Source organism: Anastrepha obliqua, chromosome 1 (genome assembly GCF_027943255.1).
Source record: "Anastrepha obliqua isolate idAnaObli1 chromosome 1, idAnaObli1_1.0, whole genome shotgun sequence".
Lineage (NCBI taxonomy): Eukaryota > Metazoa > Arthropoda > Insecta > Diptera > Tephritidae > Anastrepha > Anastrepha obliqua.
In genome coordinates, this window is record NC_072892.1 from 46,721,751 (window position 1) to 46,745,260 (window position 23,510).

The following is a 23,510-nucleotide window of genomic DNA, read 5'->3' on the forward strand; positions in this document are numbered from 1 at the left end:
TATTATCTTATGCTGAGTTCCAGGCCATAGAGATATACCAGGGAACTGTAGGATTGACCAATTTGCAAGAGAAGGTATCTGTATGACAAACATAAATAATTTTATGGGGGTACCTCTCAAAACTTGTAAGCTTCTTGTTATGGACGCACTGATAAATTCTGTAAATCAATGATGGATTAGTGCCAATACCTGTGAAGTGGCTAGGCAAACATGGCCAAGGCTAAATTTTCGTCTATCCAAGATTATTAAAGATTGGGTAGACTTCAAATTAGGACTTTATTAGGGGCTGTAGGAATCAGGAGGAGTTGAAAACAATTGAACCCATTTTGTGGTCTAAGTGGCATCGCTGTCCGCGCAATGTGTAGATGTGAGATGCGGCTGCCAAACCTAACCTAACTAACCTAAAACGAGTTTAATCCAACAAGAGTTGTTCGCGAAAGAATCACTTTCGTAAGATCTAATTATGTCGTAACTGTACGACTAGAGCAACTTAAACGAGCCAATTCTAAGTGGTGCACAACCTTTTGTTTGCCAGAAGTATTCGAATAATCAAGGAAAACCAGTCGCTGAATTCGAACCATCTTTCAGCAAGAGAATGCGAGCTCTCACATATCGGCTCACTCAAAAGATTTTCTGAGCACTCAAAAGATAGAATTAATGTGTTATCCGCCTTACTACAGCGCTGATTTGACACCTAATGATTTATTTTTTGTAACCGTACATCAAAACTAAAATGTGAGACCAACGTTTTTCAAGGTTTGAAGTAGATTTAAAATCGCTTAAACAGCTCGTTTTGGGGGTATCCACTGCTGAGTGGCAAAAGTGCTTTGGTTCAAGCGAATACAGAAGTGTATTGACTGCTCAGGATAATATTTTGAAAAAGAATAAACAATAGGTGGCGCTAAAGTCGACTGACTTATACAAATCTTATTAATAGTTCGACTTATCAAAGCTCAGCACTCAAACAAAATTTTTTATTTAGTAAAAAATCTATTCAAAAACAAAATTAGATGATTATATTTATTTATCTTCAATTTTAAATCATTTTATTTCATGGCTTTTAGTTATTGAATTTTTACTCGTATTAAAAAAAGTTATGCCTGAAGACGACGGATCCCAGAAGAATTCCCATAAATTCATGTTGTTTAGCAAAATAGGCATAATTTAATGAAACACGGTTTGTAGGCCGCTGGTAACATCTAGTAGTTTATAAAAAAAAATTTAACCATTATTTGCAGCAAAAATTTAGAATTATTACCAAAACAATTTCCTATATCGCTGCGTTTCTAATTAGTTAACCAACGCTGTTTGTGCTTTATCGACAAATTCTGTGCAGTGTGCGTACTTACAAATAGGCAGACACACATACATATGTACATGCATTTTATTTGTGTTGGAAAGTAATTGTTGGAAAAGTTCTCTCCATTCTTCTATTTCTTCTCCATTGGTCTATTTTAAAAGAAGAACTTTCTTATCGTCATTGGAGTAATGAAGTTGATAGCGTTGCTAATATCTATACCCATGTTGCTAATATTCTATGCACATATATATATGTATACCAATTATCTTCCCTTCCGCACCTTTTTCAACTTATCGTAATTGGTTCGTTGAAGCTGCGGTCTTTGTCAATTTATTGAATTCTTTTGTTTGGTATATGAGGCTGATGATTTCTGGGGTCAAACCACAAGGCGATTGAGGGAAAACTCATTTCAAATTTATATTTAATGGGCATTGGAAAAGTTTGTGTACAGTGTTACCAGTGATTGGAAAAGTAATGGAAAAATGTATTAGGGGTGTTATAACTAAAGAATAAAATGCATTATTAGGGTAGAGATGTGCTGGGAACTAAGCAGATCTATTGTGCTTAAATCTCTTACCTAAGAATGTTTGAGTGACTAATCACTTTGGAGTGTTTTATGCCCAATTTTAGGGAAAATACCATAGTGGCTCTATATGCATTTAACGCTTAAAATTACGTAAAATAGATTCTGCCGTGCATCAACCAACTCACCCGCACAACCACCCACAATAAATTGAAACGACCCTAAAATAGAACTCTCAAATTCTTTCCTGCACTGAAAACTCATACAAGTCTCTCCCTGCCTATTAGAAATTTTATTCCAGCTTTATGTTGTTCCTACTTATTTGACACTTCTTATTTTACGGTCCCGCATCAACGAACTCCAATGCATTTTGAAATCCACACGGAATGCAAGTTCATCTTCACCCGTTGCTTTTTTGCCCCTACTACCAACGGATGCCACATAACGCAATTTATGGGCGACAAGATCTGTCCAGAGCAGGCGAGTTGTGTCTAAGTATGTCGACTTACAATCCCTTATAACTTTTGTGCAAGGCTTTAGACTGCTCGATTATTCCATATGCATATTCATAAACGTTTCCCGCTGCTTAGTTTTCAACAGGAGATGACATTATGAAATTATGTGAATTTTGATCTAAAAATGAGGTCAAAAACACCAGAGGAGCCATATAAAACCCCAACGACCCGAATCCTAATTTGGTTGAAATCGAAATTTGAAAGAAAGGCTTAACTTGCCTAAGCACCGAGAGATTGGTTACTCTTAAGGGGGGAGCCTGGTTTATAAGGTCAAAAAAATCAATTTTTTTTTTCGTTTTAAGCGATTTCTAATATAAGGTTGTCAAAAAAGTCTTGCGGTATTTTTATTGAATTTTCAATTGGTCATAAAATTGGTTATAATAATGCGATTTAAGTCAAATATGCGCCGTTTTGTTCGATGACGAGTTCCCAACGAGATGCCAACTTCATAATGCCCCTCTTATAGAAGCTCGCTTCCCTATTGTCAAAAAACTCAGAGAGCCAATTTTCACAGGACTCTCTTGTGGACAACTTCCGACTACCAAGCTCGTTCGCCATGGACAGAAATAGGTGGTAATCACTTCGTGCGAGATCCGGACTATACGGTGGATGCAAAAGAACCTCCCATCCGAGCTGCCGGAGCTTCTGGCGCGTCACCAAAGATGTGTGAGGCCTGGAGTTGTCCTGATGGAAGACAATTCGGCCTCTGTTGATCAAAGATGGCCTCTTCTGCATGAGTACTGCATTCAAGCGATCCAGTTGTTGGCAGTACAGGTCCGAATTGAGCGTTTGGCCATAGGGGAGCAGCTCATAGTGGATGATTCCCTGCCAATCCCACCAAACACACAGAAGAACCTTCCTGGCCGTCAATCCAGGCTTGGCCACCGTCTGGGCAGTTTCACCGCTTTTCGACCACGACCGTTTGCGCTTCACGTTGTCGTAAGTGACCAACTTTTCATCGCCAGTCACCATCCGCTTCAAAAACGGGTCGATTTTGTTGCGATTCAGAAGCGATTCGCATGCATCCATACGGGCAAAAATGTTTTTTTGCGTCAAGTCGTGTGGCACCCATACATCGAGCTTCTTTTTGAATCCAAGCTTCTTCAAATGGTTTATAACGGTTTGATGACTCATGCCCAGCTCTTGGCCGATGCTACGGCTGCTACTATGCCGGTCTCTTTTGATCAATTCAGCGATTTTATCGCAATTTTTGACCGTGGCGCATCTTCGATCACCTCTGCACCAGAACGAAAACGTTGAAACCATCGTTGTGCGGTGGAAATGGAAACTGTATCGCGTCCATAAACTGCACAAATTTTATTGGCAGCATAAGATGCATTTTTGCCTTTTTCGTAGTAGTACTGTAAAATATGCCGTATTTTCTCTTTATTTTGCTCCATGTTTGCGACGCTATAACTCACGAACGACTAAAAGCAAACAACAATTAATCAAACACGTGTAAGCACGTGAAAAGAGCTTTCCAAAAAGCTCTAGTGTGAACCGATGCGACGAATACAACTAGAATTACGCGCTTGCAAAGACAAGCTTGCGGAAATACCGCAAGACTTTTTGGCCAACCTTATATATTTCAGAATATTCACACAAAGTTACAGAGCCTAATTCTCAATATTTCCGTAGATACAAAGCCAAAGGTAGGCGAGCGTTAGGTAGTTACGCTGTGACCGGACAGCTATAGTACAAACTTTATCTTCTTTTCTCGACTTTTCATTTTTATGATTTCTTTGAATTGGCGTACATGAATGAAAAAAAAAACTAATGAACCTTTTGAAATGAATCATAGCTTGTTCCCTTCAGTACTAAATTCTCTTCTATTTGAACTAACAAAATACATAGGTAGATAAAAAAAATTTTTCAAGATTTTTATATCAAGTTGAAGTGAATTTTTTTTTTATAGAAAGGCATTTTTTTCTTTAAAACCTCCAAAAAGTTGAAATTTTGGAATTTCTCTCAGTTTTCTTAGTTCATCTAGAATAAAAAATCATGATAATTAGAAATCCATTTAAATTTTTTGCTTTAGATAATAATTACGAGCTGTATCTTGTACGCCAGTTGGAAACTCCAGCGTTGCAGCGCTCTACTAATTTCTATGTTAAACATTTTATTCAACTCATTTTAACCAGTACAACAATTTTTTATACTTTTTAAATTTTCATTAAAAGATAGAAAAAACTTTGCAGTGCTAAATTTATTTTTGTTCCTTAAAAAAAAAAAATCGCAAAGAGATGCAATTTTTAGACCTCATAAACCAGGCTCCCCCCTTAAAACACTTACGCTAAAGAGCCCATTGTATTCGCAGCTCTGGAAAGTAAAAGGATTGATAATCAAGAAGAAAAGGAGAGAAGTGACAGAGAGAAAGATGTAGAATAGAATAGAGACAGAGACAGAGATAGCTAGCCCCGTTAGAATTTTTCAGATTCTTCTGCAAATCTGAAAATATGCTCCAGTTTGAGAGAACGAATTTTCGTAGCCTTGCTCTAGCAAGGGCAGGACACTCACAGAGAAAATGCTCAGTGCTATCCGGCTCTCCTAAGCAAGACAGGCAAATTGGGCCCTCAATGATTCCAATGGTGGTCACATGCTGGCTGCATGGGTTTAGTCATGTAACAATACCAACCATTTACCGAACGTCTTTTCTACCAAGTAAATTGCATACATAATCGTTGATCCATTCCATGATTCCTGCCTAACTAATTTCGATTATTTTCCCTAGTCCCTGGGGGTTAACCGCTGATCCGCAGCTGGACAATTCATCAGAAATTTAGTTACGTATTCTTTGAAGATTCAAAACTAAATTCCTTTCCTTGTCTCGAAAAATCGGCCCAATCTTAGGTATACTATAAAGCTGAGATATCTATGAGCTACTGTTGGTTTGAAGTCAGGGGGAATCGATGAATTGGGGTTCTATTGGCTATAAATAAATTAAATTGCGTGAAGAGAGAGCCAAGTTACAGAGCTCAACTGCGTTTGGCAAAGTTTAACATCCTTGTTCGATTTCTGGAGACCCTCAAAATAGGTATTTTTTCATCATGATTTCTTCAGTCAACCCAAATATTTTAAATTCATGCAATTTTTTTTTATATTTGGATCAGTAAATAATCAAAAAGTGTTAAATCTTGAAAACAAGTTGGGTAAGGGAATGATTCATAACGGAATTATTGTTATTTGCCCTTGCGATTGATCATCAACATCATATTACAGAGCGGGGTGAACCATTGCTTTCGTTACAATTCACCTCCACGTCACTCGGTTATCAGCTTTTCGTTTGATATCAGATTGCTCCGAAGTCGTCTTCAATGTCATCTCTCCATCGTTTTCTCGGCTGGCCTCTTCTATCACCTTGTGGATTTATTTCGAAAATCTTCTGTATGGCTCTATCGTTGCTCATTCGTGGTGGTCACATTCTACATTCTAGATTCTACGAATCTTTTGAGCTTTGATGTACCTGATAACATTTACACCCCTGATAAGTGTGTCTAACTGGTCGTTGTACCGAATGCGCCAAGTGCCGTCTTCAAGTCGCACAGGTCCATATGTGTAATTTTTTATAATCTTTCTTTCAAAACAATTTAACTGATCGGTTTCATTGGCTTTCAGCACTCAGACTTCGCACTCGTATGTGAGTGTAGGTCTTATGACAGTTCTATATATTCGTAGTTTCTGGCTTCGAGATTTTTGCGACTGATGGAATCTCATTTAGTTTCTTCTAATATGAGGTAATTTTTGCTCCAAATCAGCGTCGAATCGATTAAAAAGCTCTGCATAATATAAGCTAAGTGATCCACACAACCTATGAATTGGTTAATCACACAAGCCATCGAATAATGTTATATTTACCGCCTTCTCGGGGCTTTACTCATATTTTGTAAATACTTCGACTTCACCAAAGAGCACACATCCTTTGGATATCAAAAGTCTATTCCACATCTGAATTTTCTGCTCTCTGATGATATGAGGGTCCTTCTTTGTTTTTCGGCGACTAAATAATTTCGCTCCTAAAAAAATCAGTACTTACTACAAAGCTAAGCGTGCCATCTTTGAGAGAAACAAATGAAATGTTACCTCTTTTAGAACTGTTCCGCTCTATGCATTAACCGACTCTTAACTAAACTTTTTGATTCGTCTAAGTGAAGCGGGGGAATATAGCAATAAAGAAAGTGGATGGTTTAATAACGGGTACTGACTATGTTGACTGTCTTAGTTTCGTTGTAATACCTGTATTTACATATCTTTAACAACCTCTTATCTGCAAAAATTCTGAAGTTTGCACAGCAGAGCAAATCTTTAATTATGCGCTCACATTGGATTTCTCACGTGCATCTGGCTTATTTTCCACTTAAGTTCTTGTTCTTCACGTACTTTGAATATTGGTAGGTCTTTGGTTTTCGCTTTTCCCTTTCATGTTGTTACTTCTGTTTGACTCTCTGCTTGTTTTTCATCGCTTTGTGATTTTCCTTTCTTTTCATTGCTGCTAGCGTTGCTGGCGCTTTTCTCCATTGACTTGGCTTTTGACTGGTTGTTTTGCTGTTGTTGCTTTTGTGGCTGATGCTTGAGGACCACCGTCGTGTGTCAGTACTGTCGGCGACCGAACGACCGAAAGACCGATCTAATATGGCTATATTAAATTTGTGTACATTTTCCTGCGTGTGCATGTATGGATAAATTTTGGCTAGCCCAGTAAGGAGATACCCTGCAGGAAAAACCTGAATTATTACATTTTCTGAAAATAAACTGATTCAGTGTCGCTTGGTGAATGCTCTTATAACTTTTGTCGATACAAATGTGTAAGAAACAAGTTTAAAAAATTTTTGAATGCAATCTATTGAGCAGTTTTTGAGCAATTTACCAGCAACGAAAACTACCTTTGGCCTATAGCGTCAGGTTTTCAAACGAGCGGGTGTGTGCTAGGTCACGAATAACTAATAAACTAATATGCTGCAGTGAACAAAAGTCCGGCAGAATTGAATGGAAATTTTCCACGCTCTTTCATGTTTGATTACAATAGTGCCATATTTGAAGTTGGCAGAACTTCACACCAGGTCGTGTAGCAGCTTTATACGAGTTGGACTCTACTGGGTAAATACAATATATGCGAGTTGTGTTGTTGTTCGATCACGTCGTGCAAGTGAAATCATCGAATTTATTCGAAAATATGGCTGGAACTTAACAACCGAATTTCGGCCTATCCTTGATGATATGGTTATAACAGGCTAGTGGTTTCAACAGCAACTTGCCGCCACCAGGATTACCGAAACAATGAATTTATTGAAAACCAATTTTTCCGATCGCATAATTTCATGAAATTTAGTTGTTAATCGCCACCACCTGCATGCGATTTTACATCATTGGATTATCTTTTGTGGGTCTATGTTAAAGTTCAAGTTAGAGTCTAGAGGAGTGATTGCAAATTGTTATGAAAGAATGGACATTTATAGCCGCAGTCCAATATCATATTTCTTTTATAAAAAAATAAAAAATTTGAATCAGTTTCACCTAAGTTATTTGTTTTGAAAAATAAAGTTCTTGTTGAAAAACCCTGATCAAAAAGTTCCCGGAACATCCGCAAGGTGATGCTCTGAGTGTACTGATTTGAGTTAGTTTTTTTGTTTTTTTAAGTGCCCATATTTGTAAATAACATTCCTGCCAAAATTTTATCGCCATTAGTTTGATATTTGTAAAAGTAACGTCATTCTGAGTAAATCTACCTCCGCACGTGTTTTCGATCTTTTACAGTTATAAAAATGGATTTAAATTTGCAGCAATCTAGTTTGTATTAAATTTTGCGTTAAATGGATTGAATGGTGCGAAAGCCTTAAAAATGTTGGGAAACTGTTTTGGTAATGAAACAGCCGTTTACGGGTGGCATGAACTATTGAAAAGAGATCGTGAATCCATCGAGGATGACGAACGGCCTACGTAGTACCGTTGATATCACCAAAAACATGATTTCAAAGGCTGAATTCGATCTAACGTTCATCAAACGCATCATTACTGGAGACAAGACGTGGGTTTATGAGTATGGCACGCAAACCAGACATTAGGCGAATGCGTTGAGAGCTCCGAATGAACCAAGATCAAAAAAACCAGGTAATTTTCAGACAAAAAAGAAAGCGATGCTCACGGGTTTTATGGATTACAACGGTATTGTGCACCACGAATTTTTGCCAGAAGGTCAAATATTTACGTGAAGCAATTCGCCAAAAAAGAAAGAATGTGTGGAAAAACAACTCGTGGATTTTAAACCATTCTAAAGTAATGTAGCGGCAGGCTGATCACCTATCCTGTCAGAAATCAAATAGATTAACGAAACCAACGGGAGACAAGCCTTGGCGCGGCTCTATGCTCCCGAGACGAGGAGTGAACAAGGAAAAAACAAAAACAAAAAAAGCAACGTCCCACAGTGCCATCATTATTTTTGAATAAGAACGAAAGAAATACCATCCACCAGCCATCGAATTCGCCTGATATGGCTAAATTTTTTTCTGTGTGATCGCGTCAAAAAACTTCTACGGCGAATGCCTGGATCAACCGAAAAGAAGTAATGGAAAAATCAAAGATGGGCTGTGATGGCTGTTCCAAAAATAGTATTCTAGAAATGTGTCGAGAGCTGGATCAAACGTTGGCTGGCATAAGTGCGTTGCAGTTGATGGGTAGTACGTTGGAGGTGATATCACTTTTGAGGAATACAATTTTATTTTCTGAATATATTCCGGGAACTGTTTGATCAAGGTGGTATGGTTCTTGTTAGACAATGTGCTGTACTTTTATAGAAAATAATGAATATTAGAAAAAAGAAAATAGTTAAAACTGGTGAAAATGTTTGCTATCGTTTTGTCGAGGGGTGTATATTTTACACCCTTTGTTTGTCGTCCTCATTAGTGTGTGGTAATTTTTCGTACCAGACACATGCACATCCATAAGTATGTATCTACCAACAGTCGGCGTTTACTCATATTGTTGTTATTATTGCTATTGCACTGATGTATGTATTATTTACCTTCATAGTTGCGAGTGTTTTCGTGGGTGGAAAAGCTCAGATTGGGTTCACACCATCTTAACCGCCAGCCTTTCCGCACTGCTCTACTCCCTCTTTATTCAGCTCTTGTTCTTATTTTGCTAGCTGTTCAATTTGGTTTGTTTCCCTTTTTTCTTTTGTTCATTACATTTTCTTCTCTCTGCATGGACGGGAAAATTGCACTGCAAATCGAATTAGTTGTGTTCTTCGATACCACCGTTGCATGAATGGATATCGGCGAACAGTCAAGTCATTGCTGTGATGCGCGAAAAAAATCACACAGTTGCGCGCATAAATAATACAATAAGAAAATAATAATAAAAATAAAAATAAGTTATCATAATTCATTCATAGATGCTATGTAGATGGCTTAATGTGGAAAATTGAATTGCAAATGAAATGTAATGTAAAAGTGAAATTGTATCAGTTACTTACTCGTACATATCCCATATCTTTGCCACCGAGGGAAATGCTGCTGTTGTTTTTTTTATCGCGTTTGTTTTTGAGTTGACGTGTGTGAAGCGAGTCAACCGGCGACACCGAGAGTTGTAGCGCCGCACAGATGCAATTTCACTGTCTGGCCGGCCAGACAGCAGCAGGTTTTTGCGGTGCCTCAATTGATTAGTGATAAAGAGTTGGTGATAAAATTTTCCAAAGAAATTGCTCATTTGTGTACAATATGTATAAATTAGCCACGCCTTTGATTAGCATTTTCTGGTTGTATATTTTTCTTGCAGTCGGTGCTAAAGCTGTGAAATTAAGTGCCACAGAAGAAGAAGCGGTGCTCTACAGCTGCAGGTTGCATATTGAAAATCCTTACTGGAAGTGTAGTAGTAAATCGCGTAAAAACATCCCTCACCACCGCTTAAGTATCCTCCCTCACCGCGCACGACGCCCGCTATCAAAAGTGTAGCACATAGTAGCTGACCTTCGTATTCGCATTTAGTTAGCACCGGCCAGCAAGGGCATCATTCTAGTGCTCGCCCTTCGCATGTGTGTCGTCCAGCTGAGCTTGCTGGTTGTGCCCAACTAAGCGGCACGAGCGACGTTAACACCAACACCAACCAGCGACACGCTAGTGACATCGTCGCGCCACATGCAACTCTTTCCTTACTTGCACTTACACTTACTTCCTGAATAGCAAATAGCAATAACTAGCAAACTATCTCTATAAAAACAAAACACAACAACAACAGCAACCATAAGATGTTCAATTTCATGAAAAAGGGCGTATCCTCGGTGAGTGGTGGTAGCAGCGGTGGCGGCGATGACGAGAAGGAGCGTCGCAAACGTGAGAAGAAATTGCGTAAAGAGGCTAAAAATGCTGGACTGCTTTCGGGCAGCATGAGCACCGAGGAGCTGCTGCGACTGGATGAGGTATATGGAAATATGACATTGATTTTTTTTTTGTATAAATAAAAAATGTTTATGCTTTGTTTTAATTTTCGTAGGTACGTCGCTCACTTAAGATACGCGGTCGCCGCAAAGAGAAAGAGAAATTGCCTAGCGGCATCACAGCTGATTATAGTGCGGAGTTTTTTGCACAGCTGGATATCGACCGTGCAGCGTTGAGCGCCGAATTGAGCGGCGAAGGTGATAGCATTTATGAATTGGATCGCGGTAATGAAGAAATTGTCGCATCTGTGACGACCACCATTGAGAGTCGTTATAATGGCGCTGGTGCGGCTGCTGCGGGTGCTGGCGGAGCTGCAGGTGCAATGGGCATACATTCCATGCTGGTGGGAGCCGCGGCGAGTGGCAATGGAAAGGTGATTGTATAGTGGTGAAAGTGTATAGTGGATAAAATAATTTGAGACAAAACTGTTCTTAACCAGTTAACTGTGATTGACGAGTATACTCGTCATGGAGAAGTGGCAAAATTTTGTGTATTGACGAGTATACTCGTCATGCGTATAAATTAGTGACCATTGGCTATTTAAATTACAATTTTTGAGAAAAACTACACATATTCTCAAATTTCAAGATGTTTAGAATATTTTGAGGCTATGCCGGAATAAAACAAACAAATAGAAAATATAAACAATTTGAGATGATGTCATGCTTCCCCGTATGCACTGGTTGAAAAAGTTCACCAGTTCGCATAATGAATTTATTTATGTGCGATGATAACGTTTTTTAGATGTTAACCTAAAAGGGTCAAAGGCAAAAGTCAAAAAGTGGATTTAATATATAAACTAGAAAGCTAACTCGTGTGTGTCAGTGCATATCTTACCAAGTGTTGGCGGTTCCTATCAAATAAGTACAGTTCAACGTAAGAATTTCAAGTGCGTAAATATTATAAAGTTGTCCAGAAGTTCTGTAAATTACTATTTTTTTATTTTTAGTTCATTTGTCCCCAATTTTATAAAATTAACCCATCTTTTTCATCCAATATCTTACCAGCGCAACTTACTCTGTGATTGACGACTATACTCGTCATAGCTCAATTCTGGCGACACAAAACTGAGCGCACTTTGAAATGAGAGCGCCACAGTTAACTGGTTAAAAGGGTAGAGGTATTTTGGATTAGGGACAACTGCAAGAAAATCTGCCAGTCTGTGATAGGATGGGGGCAGGGTCTATGTTACAGGAATGACTTCAATTTATATGCTGGTATTTTTGCCGCAGCCGTAGCCAAGTGGGCTTGTGCGTGACCGATCATTTCGCTGGTCACAGATTAGAAAATCACCAAGCACCTGAGACACCATGTGGGCGAAAAAGTTATATTTTTAAAACGCTCTCGTCTTGGTAGCCAATGAAGATCCTTCGAGTGTATTGCTGGAATGAAACAGCCTTCAAAATCCATCATCTGCCTGTATAAGGCTACTTAGAACTATAGTGCGTCATTCAGTCGTACTCCACAAAATTGAAAGGAAAACGGCCAAACGTCTAAAAAGGGCATACGAGTTAATTGTGTACATAGTCCGGCACTCGAAGTGCCAATTAAAAAGGCCATACATTTAGTTTGGAAAATTACTTTTATTCAATTCAAAGTAAAAAATGTGTCAAAATAATACAAAATTAAGAATCAATTTACTTTTTTGCTCGATATGACCACCTTTAGCATTGACTAGGGTCTTGCGACGGTCCACAAACGAATCGCAAGCGGCCCGAATGTGACTTGCAGGTATTTTGGCCCACTCGCGGACAATGGATTTTTTCAGCGCCTCGAGACTGGTGAATCTTTTAGTTCGGGCCTTGCTCTCCAAAATGACCCGAAGAGAATAATACATCGGATTCGTGTCTAGTGAATTTGAGAGTCATTGTGTGGACGTTATCTCGCTTTTTAGCCATTCTGGGTTCACTCGAACTTTGTGAGACGGTGGCGAGTCTTGTTGAAACGTCAATGGTCTATCACCGAAATGTTTGTCTTCCCACGGCCTCAAATAAACCTCCAGAATACTTTCCCGACAATATTTCGCATTTACCTTTGACGCCGGGCTCGAAGAACACGATTGGAGCGCGCCCATCCATTACCTGTGGCGGATGCTGCCTCCTGGTGGCCAATCGATGACTCAAATTCTCATATGAACAGAATTGCTCAATTTGAAAAATTTTCTCGTCAGAAAACAAAATGTTCTAAAATTGACCGATTTCGACCAAGCGAAGCAACTCTTCGCTCTGTCAAGTCTGACCTGTTGCTGCTTTGGTGTGCGATCATGCGCCTTTTGGATCTTGTAAGGCCTGACTTTGAGATCATTTTTCAGTATGTGGCGGATATTTTCAATTCTTTCCCCATTTCACGTGACGTTGCTGTCTTTTGATGACCACCTCCATGACGTTTCGCGTGGTACCAGTATCATTGGAACGAGTAATAGTGTGATAAACAAAAACTTTAATTTCTTTAATATAATGCAATCAGACTATTACGTTTGAAATCCATTACAAAAAGTTTCCGTGCGCTTGGAAATAATACTCCGTACTGTCATTTAGCCAATTTACCGCGCGGTCTGAAGTTGGTAACACTTCGAGTGCCGGACCCTGTACATATTTCTATGCTTGGATTAGACACAAGTGCAGGAAGTAGACCAGACTATCCACACTGTGGGCGCCAAGCTTGGAACACCTCGTAACATTTTCTATATACAGTAGGTTCTGTTTTTATGCGGTAGATACGTTCCGCAAGAAACAGCATAAAGAAAAAACAGCATAAAAAAAGCTACTAGTTCTATAGTAAAACTGTAGATACGTTTCAAATGCTAAAACCGCATAAATCTGAAATAATCGCATAAAAAAGGGCACTAGTCCCATATTATTACTATAGATACGTTCCATAGACCGCATGAATCTGAAATAATTAAATAAAATCGCATAAACAAAATATTGTATCTTTGAAAATTATATCTTTATATATCTTCCATACTTGTAGGGTTAGCATTTCTGATGCAATCTGTGATGAGTTTTTGCTTAGCTGGTTTAGAATCTTGTTTATATGTACAATTCCCCATAGGTCGACATGCATTTTGTAATTTAAAAAAAAACCGCACTATTTCAAAACCGCATAAAAAAAAGCCGCATAAAAACAGAACCTACTGTATATATATATATAATTAGCGCGTACACTCTTTTTGGGTGTTTGGCCGAGCGCTCCTCCTCCTATTTGTGGTGTGCGTCTTGATGTTGTTCCACAAATGGAGAGACCTACAGTTTTAAGCCGACTCCGAACGGCAGATATTTTTATGAGGAGCTTTTTCATGGCAGAAATACACTCGGAGGTTTGCCATTGCTTGCCGAGGGGCGATCGCTATTAGAAAAATGTTTTTCTTAATTTTGGTGTCTCACCGAGATTCGAACCTACATACGTTCTCTCTGTGAATTCCGAATGGTAGTCAGGCACCAACCCATTCGGCTACGGCGGCCGCCGAAGAACTTTAACTAGTTAATAAAAGCCATTTAAGGGGTTATATACCTTGTGGTCCGGTGAAATTAGCGAAAGTTGGGTTTTTTTTTAAAGATATGTAGCAATAATTTTATTGTATAAAAGTTTTTATTATTGGATATTACAATGTTTAAAGAAAAAAAAAAGGCTTTGTTTGTGTAAAAATATTTAAAAATGGCGGAGTTATGGCGTTTTCCCCCAAGACCCTTTTTTTGGAAGAGGCTTGCGGTGGACGCGATTCAAGTCCACCAAGTCAACTGAAATCAAAAAATCGAAAAGATTTCATTAGTATAGGGTTATATCTTCTTAGTGAACGATCAATATATTAAATATTTTGATTTTTGTGAAAATAGGAACATGTTTTTAAAAAAATCCACTTCTACAGTCCTAAAATTGGCATTAAAAAATTCATATCTGCAAAATAAAAATTTATACATAAAAAGTTGATCGTTCACTAAGAGGCGACATCAATTACGAACAATTTAAAAAAAAAAAATTATAAAAATCGGTTGAATACTTTTTTTGCAATCGCGTCCACCGCAAAAGCATTTTTGGAAAAACACGTTTTTGAGATAATCGCGTTTAAAGTTTCAAGCGCCGCATGAGGCTGTACGCTCAGGACGTGACGACGCACAATTTAAAACGCTGTAACTTTCGATCTATTGCTCAGATCTCTATGAAATTTTTGGAAAATGTTCTCAAGGGATTGTACTTTACGATAAAGAAATAAAATTTATTTTGATTTTTTTGAAAAACACAAGGTATATAACCCCTTAATAATTGAAAATAAAAAAATTTAAAATTTCGTTTAGAAATTTTTGCCTGCTTTTCACTTTTCTATCATTTTGGGGGTTTATGCCCACTGTGTGCTCCGAACCTGGGCCCGTTCCATTATCCTAATTAATTTTTGACCGGGGCCAAAATATTTCAAAAAGCATTGTGTTGTGTTCATAAGTTAAGAGAAAGAAAAATATTTTACAAAAAATATATTCTCGAAATGGAGCTGGATTCTGAGCAAAGATTCTGATCTTTAATGTGATTTTGTATATGTATATACAGAATAAGAGTATTAGGAGTTGACTCAGATACGTGGTAGTTCTATTCTTGATAATTTTAGAGATCCATCTATTAATCGGATGATAAACAAAAGAAGTATTTTTATATAGATCACTTGGAAGCAAGTGAATTGATTAGGGATGAGTGGAAATTTTTGTCAGGGAAAAAAATTTCTGGCTCCGGTTATGGAATGCTAAACGAAATAAGAATTTGTGGGCGGGAAGCAACACTTCCCAGTGTTTACTTCTTCTTCTTAATTGGCGCTATAACCGCTTACGCGATTTTAGCCGTGTTTAACAAAACGCGCCAGTCGTTTCTTTCTCGTGCTAACCGGTGCCAGTTGGACACACCAAGCGAAGCCAAGTCCTTCTTCACCTGATCTTTCCAACGCAGAGGAGGCCTTCCTCTGCTACCACCACTTGGTACCGCATCGAATACTTTCAGAGCCGGAGCGTTTGTATCCATTCGGACAACATGACCCACCCAGCGTAGCCGCTGGATCTTTATTCGCCGCGTTATGTCTATGTCGTCGTAAAGCTCATACAGCTCATCGTTCCATCGTCTGCGCTATTCGCCGTTGCCAACGTGCAAAGGTCCAAAAATCTTGCTCAGAATCTTTCTCTCAAACACTCCAAGCGTCGCTTCATCGTACTATATGTTGTCATCGTCCAAGCTTCTGCGCCATACGTTAGGACGGGCATGATGAGAGCCTTGTAGAGTGTTAGTTTTGTTCGTCGAGAGAGGACTTTACGGTTCAGTTGCCTACTTAGTCCAAAGTAGCACTTGTTGGCAAGAGAGATTCTACGTTGGATTTCAAGGCTGACATTGTTATCGGTGTTAATGCTGGTTCCTAAATAAACGAAGTCTTTTACAACCTCAAAATTATAACTGTCAACATTGACGTGGGTGCCGATACGCGAGTGCGCCGACTGTTTGTTTGAAGACAGGATGTACTTCGTTTTGTCCTCGTTCACCACCAGACCCTTTCGCTTTGCCTCTTTATTCAGTTTGGAGAAGGCAGAACTAACAGCGCGGTTGTTAAGGCCGATAATATCAATATCAGTGTTTACGTTTAGCATTAATATAATCCTAATACGGCATGCCAAGTATACTCACAATACGATGATTTTCCCAATTTTTAATGTCTCACTCCTTTAAAATTTTACAAACTTAAAAATTAGAGGTTATCCAAAAATACCTCTCATAAATTCACCAACGATAAGATCAGCTTGTTTTACAAGCGCGCACTTTTTATAGCCTCGAAATGTTGTTAAATTTATATTTTTTATACTCATTCTACCACAAAACAAATTTAAACTAACCTCAAACTCGTATTCCTCTACATTACAGCATCGTTCACTGCCTCCCGTGCCACCGAAGCCTCCAAAGCGCGGCATATTGAAGGGTTCACGCAGCAACGTATCCAATGTGCACGAAGAGATAACGATCGCATCACCCGAGGCGCAGCTGCTCGTGATGCGCAACACAATGCAAAATGAGTTGCCCTTCGATGGTAGTCGGAGCAATAGCATAAGTGGTGCCGCTACCGGACGCAGTAGCATGGGTGCAGTCGGTGGCGCCGGCAGTGCGGGCGTTAATCCTCACACCAGCGGCACCGCCTTCACCTCCGTCGAGAGTTTGCGTAGCGACGAAGGCGGCAATGCGGGCATACAACGCGCCATGACTCTACCGACAACAGCGCGTTATGCACCACAACTGCCACAGCATCACAGCGGCAATCTACGTGTGATGACCTCGCCCTCGCCCAGCGCTGACAGTCTCACAGATACGACAAATTCTTCCTTTGCTACGCCACCATTCTCGCTGAGTCCGATTGGCGAGTCGCAAGGCATCGATCGATGGTCGCGTGTGCACGTATTCGAGGATGTGGAATTACCTTTGCCCCCGATTAAGTTGGTGCAATTGCCACCGGCGCGTGAGCTCGTCATCAGGCGACAGAAATCGCCACGCAACGATTTCGGCTTCAGTTTACGCAAAGCGATTTGTTTGGATCGGGCCGAATCGCTGACCGCACCCACATTTAAACCGGTCATATTCGCTGAACCGGGTGCGGGTGGTGGCGCAACTGGTCTACTGCCAGGCGATCGTTTGCTTAAAGTGAACGGCACGCCAGTAAGTGAGCTGTCGCGTGAGGTGATCATTGAGATGATTCGCAACAGCGGTGATTCGGTTACAGTGGAGGTAAGTGGGGAGGGAAGTGCAGAGGAGAGGAATGCATGTAAAAGTGAAAGATCGAATTTTTTTATTATGTTATATTCTTCGGCAGGTACAACCCGTTTCGGAGTTAGTAGAGCTAAGCAAGCGTTGCATGCCGCCACAAGGTATAATTGTTACTGCTGCTGACGAGGAGGGGGATCGTGCGGTGAGAAATGCGAATTGCAACACGCTTAAGAGAAGCGCCAGCAAGCGTTTTAAGCAACAGGTGAGTGGATTCGAATATGGCTTGCGGACTATAATGTTTTCCGAATCCGAGAGGCTTCCGAATCAATTTTGGAATCGGATTATAGTTTTCTATTTTCTCAAGGATCTATGTTGACGATTTATTGCTTGAGGCTACAAACATTCTAACTCAAATTTCGAGGAAAATTCCCAATATTCCATAATTTTTTAACCTTACTGATAACTCTTGCGTTAGGGTACTTAAAATGTTGGTTGAGCAACCACTTGAAATGAATATGATTCTCTATGTTCGAGTATGTGTATAAAAGAATGCTGTGTTGTGTGAAGTAAAGCTGTTATCAGCCTTCAGAAGAGTTCTTCACAGCTCCTGCAGAAATTGGTACGCGTGGCTCCAAACCTGGTGGCCTTATTTCTAATGATCCAGTGCAGTGTTAGCTTTTCTGTGAGGGACCGTATCTTCGATTGAAAGTTTTAGTATGTGCCTTAACCTTCACTTGTTAAGCTTTGGCCAAAGCTAATGCAACACACTGCAGGTTTCCAGATTGCTGCCACTAAAGCGGCTCTAGCCTTTTATTTAACTTATGAATGCAAGAAAACAAAAGAGCTAAGTAGTCGACTTGATTGTTTTCACCTTGGAAAACATCTTGAATGATGAGGCCCATTTCCACCTTGGCGGCTTCGTCAACAAGCAAAATTTTCGGATCTGGGGCTCAGAAAATCCAAGAGTTATTGTTGAAAAGTCTCTCTATCCTCAACGTGTGACTGTTGGGTACGGTTTATGGTTCGGCGGTGTCATTGGATCTTACTTTTTCGAAAATGAAACTGGATCAACAGTTACGGTGAATGGATTGCGCTATCGAGAGATGATTAACGATTTTTTAAGCCAAAATTGGATGGTATTGATCTGGACAACGTTTATTTTCAACAAGACGGCGCTACGTACCACACAAGCAACGAAACCATTGATCTTTTACTGGAATAACACCTCTTATTGGAAAACTCTTTATTATATTTGTGAAATAAATATAAGTTGAATGTTCAAAAGTGGATTGGAGAAGCCGATTGATCCCATTGTATAGTGATCTTTTCCGGTCTTCATGCCCCAACCTACAATAACCTCATCCTTTTTTTTTGACATTTTTAGATTTGCAGTAAATGTTCAAATTTTAGAAATGCCAATTTATTTCATCTCTAATTCGATTTTAGAAAGATTGGCCCCTAGGCTGTTTTTTTTACACTTGGTCAGGTTGTTATGTCTCTCGAGTAAGTGTTATCCAGCTCTATAGCAAAGTGGGCGAACGCAAATGCGCCTTATGTTTCGTACGGGAGTAAGAACCTGCATGATCTGTAGAAAAACGTAAACGATTACAGGCTGATCGCTTGGAAGCCTTTTTCACTTAAGTGGCTCGTTTTCATCACTTTGGATATGAATATTACTCTTACTTCTGTTCATAGATTTGGCATGCTTTATTTGATATAAATTTACCTTAAATTTGGGTAAAAAAAATTTTACTTGTAATCAAATGCCTCTACTCTAAAGCATAGTACTAAGTTCGTATTTCACGTGAAATGGTTGTCAAAATCCATACAAATTGTATTGCTGCGAAATGCGCGCATGTATCTCATGGCAAAGTAGTACTCAGTTCATGCCGTTAAAACACCGTGCAAAATGCTACCAACCTACAGTTCGTTTGCGAATGAAGTGCCTGTGTTCGAATACTCCAAAAATACGGCATTTTTCAGCGAAACATCTTCGCAAGGAGTGTAAGTAAGTTAGTTAGTGCTGGCTGATCTGTGAAAAGATCTCACTTTGGTCTCTGGGGTCCATTGTGTTGTGGGTATGCGCTTTGCTAAGCAGAAAATATTCTAGGTTTATATAGTTGAGGAAAATGAAATCCATTATTTTTGCGTCAAATTTCTTCGCAAATCGATTAAAACTTTTTTATGGTCGGTCTTTAGCGGCTGAAGATTATCGACATTTCTTTTAACATCGAAATTCCCTGAACGGAATCGACGAAACTAAAATTGCACGTAATTAGCTGTTGCAGTATCGGCACCATGAACACCATTCACAAAGAAAAACTTTAAAATGTACCGAATTTTTTCTTTGCTCACTTCCATTATTAACACCCTGTAACTCACAACTGAATGGAACAAACAAAAAACAGCAAATGAATTTTTTAGTGGGGAATGTCACCTTGACGACGAGCATAAACTTTAAATTGTTTGATCGCTACTTTACGAAATGTCGATCACTGCAGCCATCTACCGAGTAAATAATATATTTCGTTTTTTTAGTTTTTAGATAAGTATATAAAAATGGCCAATGGATTTTGTTTTATGCCGTCGAAGAAATTCGTGGCGATATCTAAAAACAGCATCTCGTTTTGCATGTCTTTACATTTACTTTTAAAAAGCCTAAAACTCTAGGGTTACAAAATAGGCCTTTCACATCAGCTCTGGTCGCAGTGCGTAATGGCCTTCTAATAATAATAGAGAGGCATGGCAAGAGTACCCCTACAGTACGCTACAAGTAGCACTTACGTGCCGTTTTGATAATAGAGAGGCATAGTAAATACAAAAATTAATTTTGTAACATATTTGATGTTTTTACGTATCTTTGAATGTTGTCCAGCTTTAGCCTCTTCTTTCTAGCTTACGAGTATTTCTGGAAAAGTGTAAATTCTATCGTTCATATTTTTCGATTACCCTCTAATGAACATATTTTTTTACATCTTTATAAGAATTGTCGTGATGCCCAGAACATGAATTGTCGATGGGAAAAAGTGGTGATCTGAATTAGTCATGGCTGGCGAGGACGACTTTAGATTAAGCTACTTTTGCTATTTTAATATATGTTGCTTACTTTGCTGTTGTTGTCACAGTTTACAACACTCCCCAAAATTGTTTATGAGAATGCTGTTGGAATGACATTTTTTGGCCGAACATAAGTTCGAGTCATTCCGGCAACTTAGAATTTTGTGAGAAAATATGCATAAAATGATTTTGTTCTGCCGCTCGATATATTGCAATTATTTTCGACTAAAGAATATTAACAGGGACGAAAGCGATCACTCGTGAATGCTTTCTTGGGTTTGGCACATTTAAATCTGATAAGTTACCCGGACTAATTTTAAGAAATGTAGGCATGAATGATATTTTTATTTGGCTATCCAACCCATATGATTTTCCGCGATTCGCACCACACCACCTCGGCAAATTTCTCTAGGCTCAATAAATGTGCTATTTTGACAGAGTCGGATTAGAGGAATATGTTAAGTGGCACGCGAAGTAGTAGTTAGTATTGTATGAAGCTATTTCATATAAAAATTTTGTATGCTGCGATCTAATTTGGACGAGGACCGTAACCACTTACAATATATAGAATATAATTGAGGGTTTTTTATATAGGTTTCGCGAGACAACTCGAACTCATTGCTTTCGTTGAGTTGTGGCTGATCTCTAATTATGAAATTCATAAAGCAAAAGCATTTTAACATATTACATCTCATTGAATATCCGTTGCAGCTTGTCGATAGTCAAGTACCAGGTCTAATTGCTAGTGTACGTGTTGTTATACTTGCCCTTAAAAGTTAAAGAAGTGAATTTTGCTGTGTCTAGGAGAGGGTTTGCTTTATGCAGTTGACTTTTGGGTAGCACTTCAATAGGAACTTATTGCTGAATATTACTTTATACTACGTATTTGATAGCATACGCGTCTCGTTACCTTTTTTCGAGGTTACATCGACTGTTGCAGATGCATGAGCTGTATTTTCGTCGTACCAAAATATCAGGTAATCATAGCTGTTAACCTGGAAATACGTCTATTATGTCAAGCGAATAAATTTTAACATTTTCCACTGTATTTCGACGATGAAAGTAAAATAGTTAGAATTATCAGATTCAAATCGAATACGTTCGAAAAAATGTTTCCATTTTCAAGGTAACTTCAAAATTACGCGATTGAAGTTGACAAAGTCTCAATTCCTAAAGAAACTTGTCTTGCTCATTTTCAATAGCCATTAGAACTGACTTTTTTCCGATTGACTTTGGTCCGATTAAGGGGTAACACCACTGTACACGCGTAAAATAAACACGATTTTTAAAGAATTTTTTTGTATAGAAGGAAAGGGGAAACAATCACTCTGATTTGGGAAGTTATTACTTATATACTAAAATACAAAACTACAAAGTTTGATCGAAAAATTTTACAAAATGGCGGCATTGGAGACATTTTTGTAATGTGGTTTCTCTTGAAGGAGCTCCGCGGCACGCAGCACAGAGGGTGCAAATTTTAATCTGGAACAAATAAACATTTTTTTTCTTAATCTAGATAAGAATAGCTAGAGAAACACGTAGGGGATTTAAAAAATATTTATTTTTGTGGAATTAGCAAGCATTTGAAGGAAAAAACTCTATTTTGGACTAAAAAAACGGCACTTAAATAATTATAACAATCGTTTAAATTAATCTATCGAAAATCCCCTACGCTCTTCTCTTATGAAGGTTATTATACAGACGTAGTGAAAAACCTGATTAAAAATATTTAAAATTGTTTGAGTTATGTTGCGTGCCAATTTCAGAAAACGTGTTTTGAGAAAAACGCGTTTAAAGTTTGGAAATTTGGAGAAGTCGTTAGGTAGCAGTCACTAACGCTTGGTTAAAAGCTTAAAATATTTATGAAATAGACTTTGGTAACGTATAAAACTTTTTGTTCTGTATTTTAAAAGGTTCAAAGAATTTTTTAGCTTATAAAAAAAAAATCAATTTTTTGAAATTTCTACAGTGGTGTTACCCCTTAAGGCAGCTAATTCTCACATCACAACCATTTTGTCTATTATTATCGACCTAGGGACTGTTCGGTCCATCTCATAGAAATTTGTCCACGATATTTTTGTTATAGCAGCATAAACAATTCCCCTATTAATTTTTGGGAAATCCTGCTGAAGTGACTGACCTTAGCCTAAATCCGGGTCTTTCTCGTAACGTAGAACCAACTGTAGTGGGAACGATTTGCCCGCGCAGATTTTAGACTTTTCTTCACGTACAAGGTGAAGTCCAAAATAAACAAGACTGGCGTCATAAAAATGTTTTTGGTGGCGTCATTTTTTTAATGAGTTAGTGCGTTAGAAGTTACATCCCTAGCTGACTTCCAGTGAAAGCTTGGTGACATTCGGTTCAGTGGAAGCGAAGTTATTGTGTCTAAAGTGTCAGCATGCTCGTCTCATCGGTACAAAAAAGAGTTTCGAACAAAGAGTTAATATCAAATTTTGTTCTAAACTCGGTAAAACGTTTACCGAAACATTTTAATTGGTGAAAAAAGTTTATGGCGATGATTTTCTATCTCGTGCCAAAGTTCATGAGTGGTTTACACGTTTCAGAGATAGTTGTGAGGACTTAAGTGACAATGAACATATGGTGTCAAAAGCGTCAAAGCGCCAAATTGAAGGCTCCAGAGGAGCCACCACCGTTTGGAGAAGTGAAAAATCAAGTCGATGATCATTTGTTTTTACGAGTCCAAGGGAATTGTCCACAAAGAAGTCGTGCCAACGGACCAAACCATCAATGCAATTTCTATCGTTGCATTTTGAAGCGCTTGTTGTATCGCATTCGTCGAATTCTCCCTAAATACCGCGAAGGAAGAAGCTGGACGCTTGCATGATAATGCACTATCTTATCGACCCACTCTTTTGGCTGATTTTTTGACTAGAAATCGGATTTTAACCACCAATCACTCACCGTATTCGCCTGATATGGCTCCCTACGACTTCTACCTATTCGGA

At 38.8% G+C, this 23,510-nt stretch overlaps 1 protein-coding gene across 2 annotated transcripts in view; it reads left to right on the forward strand.

The window, feature by feature from the left end:
- Nucleotides 1-23,510, forward strand: part of LOC129250651 (unconventional myosin-XVIIIa) — a 263,564-nt gene that overhangs the window by 23,215 nt on the left and 216,839 nt on the right. For both annotated transcript variants that reach the window (XM_054890256.1, XM_054890260.1), the window contains exons 2-5: nt 10,109-10,748; nt 10,823-11,140; nt 16,657-17,508; nt 17,594-17,749. In XM_054890256.1, the coding sequence (XP_054746231.1) occupies nt 10,578-10,748; nt 10,823-11,140; nt 16,657-17,508; nt 17,594-17,749 (1,497 nt within the window). In that variant the 5' untranslated portion in view covers nt 10,109-10,577. The remainder of the gene's footprint in view (nt 1-10,108; nt 10,749-10,822; nt 11,141-16,656; nt 17,509-17,593; nt 17,750-23,510) is intronic.